Source organism: Zosterops lateralis (assembly GCF_965231275.1).
Source record: "Zosterops lateralis genome assembly, chromosome: 22".
Lineage (NCBI taxonomy): Eukaryota > Metazoa > Chordata > Aves > Passeriformes > Zosteropidae > Zosterops > Zosterops lateralis.
This window is the reverse complement of record NC_139782.1, coordinates 4635921-4648917: the sequence shown is the minus strand read 5'-3', so window position 1 is coordinate 4648917 and position 12997 is coordinate 4635921. Positions and strand designations below refer to the sequence as shown.

Sequence of the window (12997 nt, the reverse complement as noted above, 5' to 3'; positions counted from 1 at the left end):
GTATATTTTTAAACAATATCTTGGCTCTCTTCCCCCTCTGCCCCCCCCCCCAACCTCTCCAAGCTTCTAAAGCCCAGTTTAATAAAGTGTAAACGTGCAAAAGGTCAGCCCTTCCTGTACAATCGAGCATCTCGGGGTGATGTATGGCTTCCTACTGCCTTCCGCTCCTCGCTGCCGCCCCGGCTGCCTCCGCAGCTCCCGCCTGTCCCGGTGATGTCAGCGCAGCCAGGAGGCAGCTTTATTGCTGCCTTGTTTGTTTTATCCCTCTTTTCTGCCCCTGGTATCTCCAAAGTGCTCTCAGGAGTGCATGGAGCTGGACCTCGGAGGGGTCGGCGTCGTCCTGTGCGCTGTGTCGCTCTCTTGGACTTGGATTTCCTGTCGCGCTGTAATGAAAGTAAAAGTGCTGTTCTTTAGGAAGGATTTTTATGCAGATCCATTTTTTGCACACAGTCCAGCTTCATTCTTTTCTTTTTTGCTTTCTCCTTCTCCTGTATCTCCAGGGTTTTCCCTTTCTCCCTCTTTCTGGTGTGGTGTTTAATCTCATGTCTGTGAGAGCATGGCCAAGTCATATAAAGTAAATCTGATAAAGCAGCCAGGGACATTCTGCTTGGTGTCCCAGCTCCAGGCCTGCGTGCCAGCTGCTCCCATCCCAAAGGGATGTGTAGGTGTTGCCCCTCCTGACCATAACTCACCCAGCCACCGCTCACATCCGGGGGTTTGGCTGGAGCTCCCTTTCACTCCAGGAAACTCAGCCATCTCCCACCCATCCTTCCATCACCTTTAGGAGCTGCTGAACCTTTCCTACCCATAATTAAAGTGTTGGCCTCTTCACCAAGCTCCCTGTTGGCCTCTTCACCAAGGCAAGCTCCCTGTGGACCCACTCCATCCTGAGTCTGATCCCAGCTCCTCCTCTTCCCAGCTGCTCCCTCTTCACCCCTTCAGCCTCTCAGCTCCCTGAACCGCCATTGCACATCCTTCCCACTCCACTTTGGCCAGGATTCTTCTGCTTTGGGCCCAAAACTTCCCTGTTCCCCTCTCCCGGGGTTGTGTCCCTGCCTGCCCACCCACCACTCCCTTCCCTGTCCCTCTCCGTCCCTGGGATGCTGCAGGAGATGTCAGACCTCCCTCTTCCCAAGACTCTGGTTTGGGCTTGGGTACTGAGTTCTACCTCCAGCATCTGACCATGGTGTTTAGTGTTATCCTGGTAAAAATGGATATTTCAGGTGTATTCTGAGATAATTTTGAGCTGAAATGCTGAAAGTGAGCACATGCAGAAAGTGCCCATTTCTGGGACCTAAATGCCTGGCTTTTCCAGCTGCGCCTTTCCTGCTTTCTCCATGACCAACACACTACTCCTGTCTTTCCTGGCTGGATTCAGTGGCTCCATTTCCCACTGCACCTCCAACTCCCAAAAGAGCCAACACCAGCAGGAGGCTTTGCCCCACCAAAACTGGTCTTTTGTGTATCAGACCTTGCCCTTCCCAGGGACTTCTCTGACAGGAGCTGTCTTCTTGTCCTTGCAGATGTCAGCCATAGAGACGATGACGGAGAAACTGGAGAGCTTTGCAGCCATGAAGGCCGACTCTGGCTCGTCCCTGCAGCCCCTTCCCCACCACCCCTTCAACTTCCGATCGCCGCCACCCACGCTCTCCGACCCCATCCTGCGCAAGGGCAAGGAGCGCTACACCTGCAGGTGAGCCGGGCACCCCACGGCATCCCCGCTGAGCCCCAGGCTGTGGAAACATCCCGGGATGTGGGAACACCCCAGGATGTGCCATCCCAGCCGGGGAGCTGCACTGGGCACCAGCGCGGAGCGGAGCAGCTCCGCACCGACATCTCTGACAAGGAGGGAAAACAAGGAGCGGCGGAATTAGAGCAGAGCTGGGATGACTAATTCCCTCTGAAATAGCTTGTTTTGTCTGGTAGGGAATCAGCATCTTCTGTTTGCTTTGTAATTTTTAATAACCTTGGGAGCGGATCTGGAGATTCTCAAGCAAACCCAACTCTCCCCAGGCCAAGTCTCTGGCGTGCGGCAGCGAACGTTCCCAATGCCAGTCCCGGCTATATCCAACCTCAGCTATGGAAAAATGATTGAATTTTAAAAAATGGCATGCAGGAAACAACTTTTTCAAACAGTTCTATCCACAGAACTCCTCACGTACCCCTCCAGCTCTAAACTGGAGCAGATCAAGGGTATTTAATAATAAACCTCTGTCTGCTATCGTAGTTTTACCTCAAGGTTCTCGTGGTGGCTCCTGCTGAGGGGGTTTTTTTGGGTGCAGAAGGTGGTACAAACTTCGGTTGATGTGTCTCTTACGTTCAACTTCGCCAAAAGAGCTGAGGGCTCAGATTTCAGTTGACTATTTAGAAATTTGAGGTTTCTACTTACAAAAAGAACTAAACCTAAATTTTAGATGCACACTCACAAGTTAACATTTGGATTGCCATTGCTGGGGAACACTCACGTTCACTGTTCATCCTCAGGACAGCTGAAGGTCTCTGAAATAAGGAAAGTCTGTCATAGCTTCCCTCTGGAATAGTCAGAGAGTGCAGCCCTTCATCCTTAAGTCTTTATTTCCCAATTAATGTTTTAATTTATACCTTTTTGATTTTACTGTGAACTGGATTTATTGGGGAACACAATTCCTTTATTAATTTCCTATGTCTGCATTTCCTTGCTCTAAGCAGCCTGTCAGGCTCCTAACCCATAGCAGGCTGCTGCAGCCTTTATCTAGAGAAAATTCTGTGAATTCCAAGGATGAAAGGGCAGATTCCACATGATGAGCACATCAACAGGGCTATAAAGGAGATGCAGAAACATCTCAAGTGCCAATCTGCCCGGGCAGTGATTAAACCCTCTGTACCCTGCTGCAGGAATGCTGTGGTTTAACCTTGTCTTCAAGTGCCATGTCCACACTTCTTTTGAACACTTCCAGGGATAGTGACTCCACCACCTCTCTGGGCATCCCATTCCAAGGTCTGACAAGCCTTCCTGTAAAAAAAATTTCAAAATATCCAATCTAAACCTCCTCTGGTGCAGCATGAGGCTGTTTCCTGTTGTTCTATCCCTCATTCTGTGGGAGCAGAGCCTGACCCCACCTGGCTGCACCCTCCTGTCAGGGAGTTGTAGGAGTGAGAAGGCTCTTCCTGAGCTTCCTTTTCTCCAGGCTGAGCCCTCCCAGCTCCCTCAGCTGCCCCTGGTGTAACCCTGGGGTGGGAGATTTGTCCTCCCCACTGTCCTCCATAAGCTGTGAGCGCATGAAGGGATTTTGGGAGGGGCGTCAGGATGAGGGGTGCAGGTTGTGCCATGGCATCATCCATGGCTTTCCTTTGGCTCTCCTGATGGTTTCCTTTGGCTCTTCCCTGTCCAGGTACTGTGGCAAGATCTTCCCACGCTCAGCCAACCTGACGAGGCATCTGCGGACACACACTGGGGAGCAGCCTTACAGGTGATGTTGCCCCCCATAAAAAAAATCCCTTTCCCAAACCCTCCTCACTCACCACTCCGGTATTTCCCCCTCACCCTCTATAAAGCTGTGCCAGCACAGAATACCACAGGCCTGGAGCATTACACAGAGTGATTCATAGGGTTGTATATTATGTGTGCCAGCCAAAAATAATCAGGCTTGGCAGCTCGAAGATAGACACTTAACTTATATTTAGATGTATGCTGGCAAATGAGGGCTCTGATTTGCAGTGTTGTTTCACACTCACGTTAACCATTCATCTCAAGGACAGCTGAAGGTGCTGAATGGCTCTGAAATTCAGGCTGGTTTGAAGGGCTTGCCAGGACCTTCACTGCTGAGGCTAGATGGGGTTTTGATTTTTTTTTTTTTTTTTTTTTTTACTTTTCTTAATGCACATCAGAGGTGCCTGCAGTAGGAGATCAAAAAAACAAAGGCAAGAAAAACCCTGTCGATTTACTTACCTTAAAATTGAATTTTGGTAGTGTCTGAGCTTAAATCAAGAATTTAAAAGGAGAGCTGGGAGTGGGGGGATTCACACAGAGTCTCACACGTTTGTGGGTATTTAAGGTAGAAGACTGAGCTATTTTCTGTTAGCTGGGGACAAGGTGATGTGATTTTGATTCTTCAGTGTGCACAGGCACAGTCTGCCACCCCAGTGGGTTCTGTGGCTCCTGCCCAAGTCAGGGCTTTAAATCTGAATAAAACTCACAAGAAAATATATGTAATATGTATGCTTAGGTATATAAATAACTATTTCTCATGGAAATCTTTCCCCCCAGCATTTTCTCCCAATGCATTACAAGCAGTTTCAAAAAGCTTGGGAAAAAAAAAATAAATAAAAAAGCCCATTTTTTTTGTTAGAATGAGGTCCAGAAATGAGCAAACCTGAAGGAATGATGAATCAAGAGCTCAGTGCAAATCAAGCCTTGTGTTTGCCACGATGTGAGGGAGTGTTTTGCAGGTTGTCAAACAATGGTAACAATTCCGTTTCGTTTTGGGTAGCTGATATTGCAGCATTTCATACACAGCCATAAGTTCACAACAAAGCAAATGGAGCAGTTATTAAATAAAGAGAAACACAAATTTATGAGCAGCAAAAGGCCATGTGGTCAAATACATCACATTTTTATGCTCAGTTTAACCTAAGAATTGACTCTCCCACATTGTAATCCCTGCTACGCCGAGAATCACATTTATTTTCCGTCCAGCATTTTTAGTGTAGACATTAGGTAAATTAAAAATACACCACCAAACCCACCCCCCCCTAAAAGCAGACATATATTTTGGACCCATTCCCTGCTGTGATGTTTGGGGTTGTGTTATTTGATATGCCTGAACGGGCCCTGTGTGTTCCCTGTCCACTGCAACGCTCGCTCCCGATTATTCCGAGATCGTTAGTTCAGTTTTTCTTCCAAAAAAGGAGACTTGCAACTTAACAAAGGTTAGGAAAATAAAGATTTATTTGATCTGGTCTTCTCCCAGAAAATAGCCTGTGTGGGTTTTTTAGAGGTCTGACTCCTGGACAATGTTGCATTCTAACAGCACTCAGGAGAGCCGGGGCTGCGTTTACAGGCGAGCTTTAATTATCATTGATTTGCTTTTCCTCTCAGAGAACTGAGATTTGCAGCTTTGGCAGCCAGGCTTGTTTTGAAAGCTTGGTTTTTAAGTGCTGACTTCAGGCAGGTAAAAGGAGGTTGCTGACTTCTCCGTGTTTTACTCTTGTCTCCTTTGTAATTTTGCTTTTGATTGTTTAATTATTTTTTTTACCCTGTTCCTATATAGAAATATTTTTTATACAACAATTTAAATAATAATTTAAATATTAATTACGATGTTCTTAAAGGCAACAGGCCAGAAAATAAGGTGGTTTGGGTTTGATTTCTGATGGTCACTGATTAAGTGATGAGGTTTTTTGAGTTTTTTGGAGGGGATGGTGAAATCATTTAAACTTCTTAAGTGTCTAATTATGTATAAAGTAGGAATCAATAGCACATGAGCAATAAGGAGGCAGATTGTTTTTAGAAAGAGAAAATGCAACGTGTTTTCAGAAGAAATACCTGGTGATGCACTTCCTAAAAATCAAGTGATTTGAAAACACTCCAAGTCCCTGTGCCCTACAGTGAAATTCAACATTTGTTTTCACTCTTTTTTTTTCTTTTCTGCACCAAACCTGAAATTCAGGACTATGTATTTCAGAATTCAGTGATAAAAAGGCGCTGTTATGTCCAGTTATCTGCATTAAGCTGGAACTCATAGCCACAGCTGACACCTGCCATTTCATTTAAATTGCACATAGCTCAATAAATATTGAAGATATTTCTCATGTTCTGGTTTTAAAATGCAGCCTGAGCTATAAATGCACTTGAGGCTGAGGAGTCACTCAGAGGGGGAGTTGCTGTCCATGTGTTTTTTGGTTTTTTCCTGCAATTCTGCCTCTCCAGCTCACACTGATCAGTGCAAAACTTCATGAGGAGGACTCAAGAACTCCTCCCCTCATCCCCAGGGCTTGCTCTCTGCTTTTCTCCCGAGTTGTCCCAGGTACCAGAGCTCCTCCAGCTCCCAGGATTTCCTGTCAGAGTCCCCCAGCTCCATCCCGGGCTCTCTCCTTGCTGTCCCTCCCTCCCTCCCACTTGGGATGTTTTCTGCCCTTTAAGCTGATAAGGGAGAAGCTTTGTCGGGCTGTTTGCAAAGCAAACACGGCTGCCTTTGAGTTTTATTCTTCTCCTCCCTCACCGTTCACCCCTTTCCCTGAATTTAAGCTGGTTCCTGTGCCTGGGCCATTTATTTAGATTAAAACCAGCAGAGCTCCCAGCACCGACCCCTCTGGGACCACAAATAACACCGGACATCTCCCTCATCCCTTTGCTCCCAGGCATTCCCTGCTCCTTCCCACTGCCCCTCTGGTTCCTATTTTTTTTAACAAGCTCTTTTTCCCTCCTTATTCCCGACATAGCTCATGGTTAGGGCGAGGACCTGTCACAGGGAACTTTTCAAAGGCTTCCTGAACATCTAAATAAATGGATGTGGAGGAGGCTGGGCTGTTCCTGCCCCAAGTGTGTGAGAGCTGCCTTTAAATGTCTGGAGCTGCTCCTGGGGGTGATGGCAGGGACAGCCAGGCTGTGACAGTGGTACCCACTGTGCCAGGTATCCCCTGTGCCAGGTGTCCCCTGTGCCAGGTATCCCCTGTGCCAGAAATTGGGACACACAAAAAAAAAAAAAAGTGGTTTTTAGGAGCTGGAGGGAGATAAAACCCTGGTCTAAGCTGGACAAAACCACTCATGAAAATTCCATGGAATAGCAGGAATATTGGGATATTGGCAGGTTTGGATATTGGGGTTTGCTGGACAGGTTTGGATATTGCTGTTTGCTGAACAGGAATCTGAGAGCAAATTCCTTAATGCTGGAAATGTGTGTTTAACTCTTCATATAGACACTATGGTTGTTCTTGCTGATGCTCAAATAATTTCTTGTTTTCTAGTTATTTTGGGGGGTTTTGGAAATAAAATGGAAAACAAAATACTTTAGAAGTCTGGAAATGCTGTGGTTTAAAAAGGGACTTTGCTCCCTCCCTTGGTTAATCCCAATAAAGGCCCATTATTTGAAATATCTTTATTCTTGTTGGAGATTTAGCAGTAGGAAATTCGGAGGTGGACACGGAATCCATAAACATTCAGCCAGAGCGAGTGTTTCATAAATGTATCCCCGTTTTTTCCAAAAATAATATCGATTTATTTTTAGAGACCGAATAAAAATCACAGCTGGAGCACATCTGGAAATGGGGGGGGGGGGGGTGCGTGTTTCACTGTGGGGATCTTTTCCACTCGCAGTGGAACCTGTTGTGTCTGTAGGGAAGAATCCCACAGGAATCCTCTATGTCCAGGGAAATCCAGTTCCATCCTTGAGTGAGGCAGGCATGGGGTGAGTCTGTGCACATCAGGAGATGCTGATATTCCCAAAATTTCCATCTCCATGTCCTGGAGAGCTGGGGAGACCCTGGCACAGGTTGCCCCATCCCTGAGAGTGTCCAGGACCAGGTTGGACGGGGCTTGGAGCACCCTGGGATAGTGGAAGGTGTCCCTGCCCAGGGCAGAGACTGGCACTGGATGGGGTTTAAAGTCCCAAAACCATTCTGGAATTCCAGGATTCCCATCGAGGAGTAGCTCAGCTCCATGGGGCAGATGTTGCTGTGGGTTAGAGGAGCTCAGAGCAGCCCTGCTGGAGTGGGTTTGCTCTGGAGTGGGAAGAGTTGGAATTTTGGAAGTGCCCAGGATTTGTGGGGCTCTGCAGCAGAGACAGATTGTGCTGCTCGTGGGTTTTGGGACCAGACCCGCTGGGGTACAGATGACATATTTAAAGGGAGATCTAACGAGGGATTCGGCGGGTCCGGGCAGGAATGAGGTTTTCAGGAGTTTTAGACCCAAACTCTCCACCGCAGCTCGGAGCTGCCACCTTCAGTCCATCAGCGGCTCCCGCTCTGCCCTGCAGCTCGGGCTGAGCCCTCGACACCACCCCGAGCAATTCCGATTTATCTGGAGGGAATTTAAACCCAAAAAGGGGAGTGATGGTTTCGAACAAGCCCCCAGCCCATCTGCCCTGGGTCCTGCAGGGTCTGAGCTCAAAAGGGGAATATTTTCTTCACTCAGCAACTCCCCTGAACATCCTGGCTTGGCTCCTTGCATTCCATCATAAACCAGATATTTGGGGGGGAAAAAAGTGAAAATAAAGGAGTTTAGAAGTCTGGAAATGCTGTGGTTTAAAACGGGACTTTTCTCTCTCCCTTAATTAATCCTAATAAAGGGCCACTATTTGAAATAAATTACTGTCCTAGGAGTAAATCTTACCCTGTTTGGAAAGGATGGTGGATTTCTTTGGGAGCTGTTTTGTTGTAAGAATAGTTATAATTACCTTTAAACCGTGTTGTAGTTCCAGTACCACAAGGAATGTCACAAATAAAGCCAGAATTTTCTGTGTGTCCAGCTAAATGTCATGCAGGGATTTGTCAGTTAATAACTATTTTATACATTTCACCTCCCTGCTTTCTTCTTCTGTCTTCCTTGTCCTCCCTCCAGAGCCGTATTTCACCTGATTCCCCTCAAAAAAAAAAGTGGAAGGAATAAATCCACCTCTCTCATTCCTACAGCCGTGCATGGAAAAATAATTATTTTGTTTCGAATTCTTATTTGTTTGGACGACTCGCTTCCTAATTAATCCTAATCCTTTCTTTGTGTTCCTTGAGTAACAATAACATGAGATTTGTCTGGGATGATTAATGCTTTGTGCTTCCTTCAGCTGAGCAAAGATTTATAGACCAGCATTTCCTAGGGGTTTGATAGTCAGATTTTTCTTCTTTTTTTGTGTGTTTTGTTGGTTTTGTTTTGTTTTGATTTTTGTTTTTGTTTTTTGTTTTTTGGTTTTGGTTTTAGTTTGGGGTTTATTTTTTATTTTTATTTTTTGGTTTTGGGATTTTTGGGGGAGTTTTTTGAAGTTTGTTTTTGTTTTTTTTTTTTTTTTGCTTTTTGGGGTTTTTTTTGTTTTTATTTTTTGGTTTTTTATTTGGTTTTTGTTTGGGTTTTTGTTTGGATTTTGGTTTTGTTTGGTTTGGTTTTGGTTTTTTGGTTTTGTTTTTTTTGTTTTGGTTTTTGTTTTTTCGTTTTGGTTTTGGTTTTTTTGTTTTATTCGTTTTGGTTTTGGTTTTGGCTTGGTTTGGTTTTTTTTGTTTGTTTTATTTTTGGGGGGTTGGGGTTTTTGATTGTTTATTTGGGGTTTTTTGGTTTTCTTTGTTTTGGTGGTAGTGGGTTGGGGGGGCATTTTTTTTGTTTTTTGTTTGTTTGTTTTGTTTTGCTTTTTATTTCTGTTTGGGTTTTGCTGTTTCTTTTCTTCCCTCACGTTGCCCTCTTTGCCATTTTCTCTCATTTTCCAGGTGTAAATACTGTGACAGGTCATTCAGCATTTCCTCCAACCTGCAGCGGCACGTCCGGAACATCCACAACAAGGAGAAGCCATTCAAGTGCCACCTGTGCAACAGGTGCTTCGGGCAGCAGACCAACCTCGACAGGCACCTGAAGAAACACGAGCACGAGAACGTTCCAGGTGGGGAAAAACTCTCTGGGTCTGCTGGGGATCCCTGAAAAGAGGAGGAGATTCCATGGTCTGACCCCCTTGGAATGCCCTGTCCCCCTAAGGATGAGTTTGTAGGGTTTTTTGGAAGTTCCAGAAGATAAATTGGCTTTGTTTTGACATAAAAAAAAAAATGAAAGGGAGGAATTTCTGTGAGTGATTTCCCAGCAGGGGTAAAAAAAAAATGTATTGTGGAAAAGTTGTAGGCAAAGAGTTCTGCAATGGTTCCTAAATTGTGTGTGTTGCCCGTAAATGCTAAATATCACCTGTATCTTGGTCTGGAAAACACAATCTTCCTTTGGGATCTTTGCTGCATGACTTTCCTCTTGAGTATTAAATCACGAATATAACATGAAAGGGCTGTTGAGAACATTCTTACTTTATGTTTCCTCATAACCATGGCCTTGCCAACACCTGATGGAGTCTCCTCTTGTCCCTCCTGTTGTCCCTCCCTGCTCCTGCCCCACAGTGAGCCAGCACTCCGGAGTCATCACCAACCACCTCGGGACCAGCGCCTCCTCCCCCAACTCGGAATCAGACAACCATGCACTTTTAGATGAAAAAGAGGATTCCTATTTCTCGGAAATCAGAAATTTTATTGCAAATAGCGAGATGAATCAAGCGTCGGCTCTAGCGGATAAAAGGTAGGCAAGGAAATGAAATTATCTGCTGGCAGGACAGGCATGAACAGCACGGTAATACAAGAGGGAATTCAAGCTGGCTGGGAGAAGCTTCCCCCTGAGGAGATAGGCTGATTGTCCCACAAATGTTAATTTTAAGAGATGAAAAACCAGCATTTAAATCAGATTACACAAATTTGTAGTTCAAAAAGCTTTGGGGTTGGTGTATTCTCAACATGCTCAGTGGCCCTTTGGAACAGTGAAGGATGATCTTTAAATGCCTGAAGCACATTGGTTTTCTTTTTTGTTAAATTTTAAATAATATATACATGTATATATTATTTAAATATAATAATATTATATGGGTTTCTGTGTTTATATCTGTATATAAAATTATCAAAGTCTTGCTTTAAGTCGTGGGAATACACAACTTAAACATTTGCCATCCTTTTTTTTTTCCCTTTTCTTTCTTCTTCTTCTCCTCCTCCTCCCTGCCCTTCAATCAAACATTTCAGGCCAGAAATCCAGGATATCGATGGCAATTCCCAGTGCCACGGATTGGCAAATGAGAAGACAGAAGATGTGGACGATGAGGACGAAGAACTGGAAGAGGAAGACGACGACAGCCTGACTGGGAAGTCCCAGGATGAGACGGCGTCGCCCACGGCGGAGCCCCGGGGAGCGTTCGAGGATGAGGAGGACGAGGAGCCCACGTCTCTCACCATGAGCTTTGACCACACCCGAAGGTGAGGGGGCCGTCCCCAGGGGCCTCAGCCCCCTGCCCGTGTCTGTGGTGCATCGTGAATGCTGTGGGTTTGTTCTCCAAGCCATGCCATGCCTCCGGTGTGATTCAAACCTTCACTCCAGATTCCATTTCACCGCGCTGGGGGACACGAGACAAGTGGACTGCAAGGAGAGTCTGGAATGATATCTGGAATGATATCTGGAATGATATCTCCTGCCTGGAGCAGGAGAACAGACACAAAACCCAGAGTTTTCAGGGTACCACAGCTCAGCAGATGTCGTTTTTCTCTCCAAAACTCTGGTCAGGGCAAGGGAAGAGGTGTCTGTGCAATGCCTTTGGTGCTGCTATGGCCCTTTGAGTTGTAGCAAAATAGTCTTGGCTTCAAGTGGAGTTCTAAGAGCTCTGGCAAAAAGGGGATTCTGCCCCTCTGCCCTGCCCAGGTGAGACCCCACCTGCAGAGCTGCCTCCAGCCCCAGGGCTCCAGCACAGGAGGGAAGTGGAGCTGCTGGAGAAAGTCCAGAGCAGGCCCCAGGATGATCAGAGGGATGGAGCAGCTCTGCTGGGAGAAAAGGCTGAGGGAACTGGGATTGTTCAGCATGGAGGAGAAAAGGCTCCAAGGTGACCTTCCAGTGCCTGAAGGAAGCCACAGGAAATATGAAGGGAGACTCTTTCCAAGGGCCTGGAGTGACAGGACAAGGGGGAGTGGATTTAAACCAAAAGAGGAGAGATAGAGGTTTGATCTTCAGAGAAAATCCCTAACTGTGAGGGTGGTGAGGCCCTGGCACAGGAAGGATCACAGGTTTCCCAGTGAAGCTGTGATTGCCTCATCCCTGGAAGTGCCCAAGGCCAGGTTGGACAGGGCTTGGAGCCTGAGAGAGTAGAAGATGTCCTTGCCTCTGACAGAGGGTGAAATGAGACAATCTTAAAGCTCCCTCCCAACCCAACCCAGATTCCATTGTTCTATAAAAAGCAAAGGATTTTTCCCCCAATGTCCAGCCATGTCTGAACACCCTCAAAATGAAAGATTGCTGCACACAGCACAGGCTCAGCTCTGTTTCTGCTGCAGTTTGCCCCAATTTCTGAGGGTATCGACAGCACAACCCACACAACACTGAGCGATGCCTTACCCAGCTTAAAAACCCCGCTGCTTTTGGCGCAGAACCTCAGGCATAAAACCTGCTGCTTGTTGCTTTCCACTTCTTCCTCGCTCCTCCTCCCATCCCGTGTCGTGTCCGTCTGTCCATCCCTTCACGCATGTGGCTGGTGAGCCCCCCGTGGGTGGTGCATGCAGGCTCTGGGCCAGACCAGCTAACACAGGTCACCCCTTCCCCTGGTCATTGGTACAGGTGTATTGAGGAGGACGAAGCCGGCCTGTTAGATTTGGAGCAGATGCCGAATTTTGGGAAGGGGCTGGATCTCCGCAAAGCAGCCGAGGAAGCATTTGAAGTTAAGGATGTGTTTAATTCCACCTTAGACTCTGAGGCAATAAAACAGACTCTGTACAGGCAGGCTAAAAACCAGGTGGGTATATCCAGAATGTTTTCCTAGCTTGCCACCCAGCATGTACAGCAGGATTAGGGAGCAGCTGGCCTCCTCCAGCCCAGGGTTATTTTCCCCTTCCAGAAAGTTATTCCCCCTCCCCAGCAGGAATTCTAACAGACACGTGAATGTGTCTTGTTGCAACTAAATTGAAATAGAGGAGGAAGGGAGTGGGCATCACCTCTAGGTGGATTTATCTCAGCCTGTGCAGTGAGAGTGGGGCTATATAGGAAGAGAGAGGCATCTGTGTGTTTTTATCTGTCTGTATAAATGTTTTTATAAGTCTTTATTTATTTATGCTTTGGGATGGCTCTTCTGTGGGTAACCACTGAGGTTTGGTCTGCAGAAACAGCAACAAAGCGCCCTTGGGTTTGATTAAAACAGAGGTGAAAGACAATAATATATCCAGGACTTGCAAGCCAGCATGTCTAGAGGGTATCCTTGTTTACCTCCTTGATTTCCAAAAGTAATCCAGAAAATGGAAAAGAAAAACCCCAACCCTGTGAGCC

The 12997-nt window shown here is 46.4% G+C and overlaps 1 protein-coding gene across 1 annotated transcript in view; it reads left to right on the top strand.

Moving 5' to 3' along the window:
* Positions 1-12997, top strand: part of PRDM16 (PR/SET domain 16) — a 302027-nt gene that overhangs the window by 285376 nt on the left and 3654 nt on the right. The window contains exons 11-16 of the mRNA XM_083876951.1: positions 1524-1693; positions 3372-3449; positions 9388-9557; positions 10054-10228; positions 10720-10950; positions 12296-12470. Coding sequence (XP_083733077.1) covers positions 1524-1693; positions 3372-3449; positions 9388-9557; positions 10054-10228; positions 10720-10950; positions 12296-12470 — 999 coding nt within the window. The remainder of the gene's footprint in view (positions 1-1523; positions 1694-3371; positions 3450-9387; positions 9558-10053; positions 10229-10719; positions 10951-12295; positions 12471-12997) is intronic.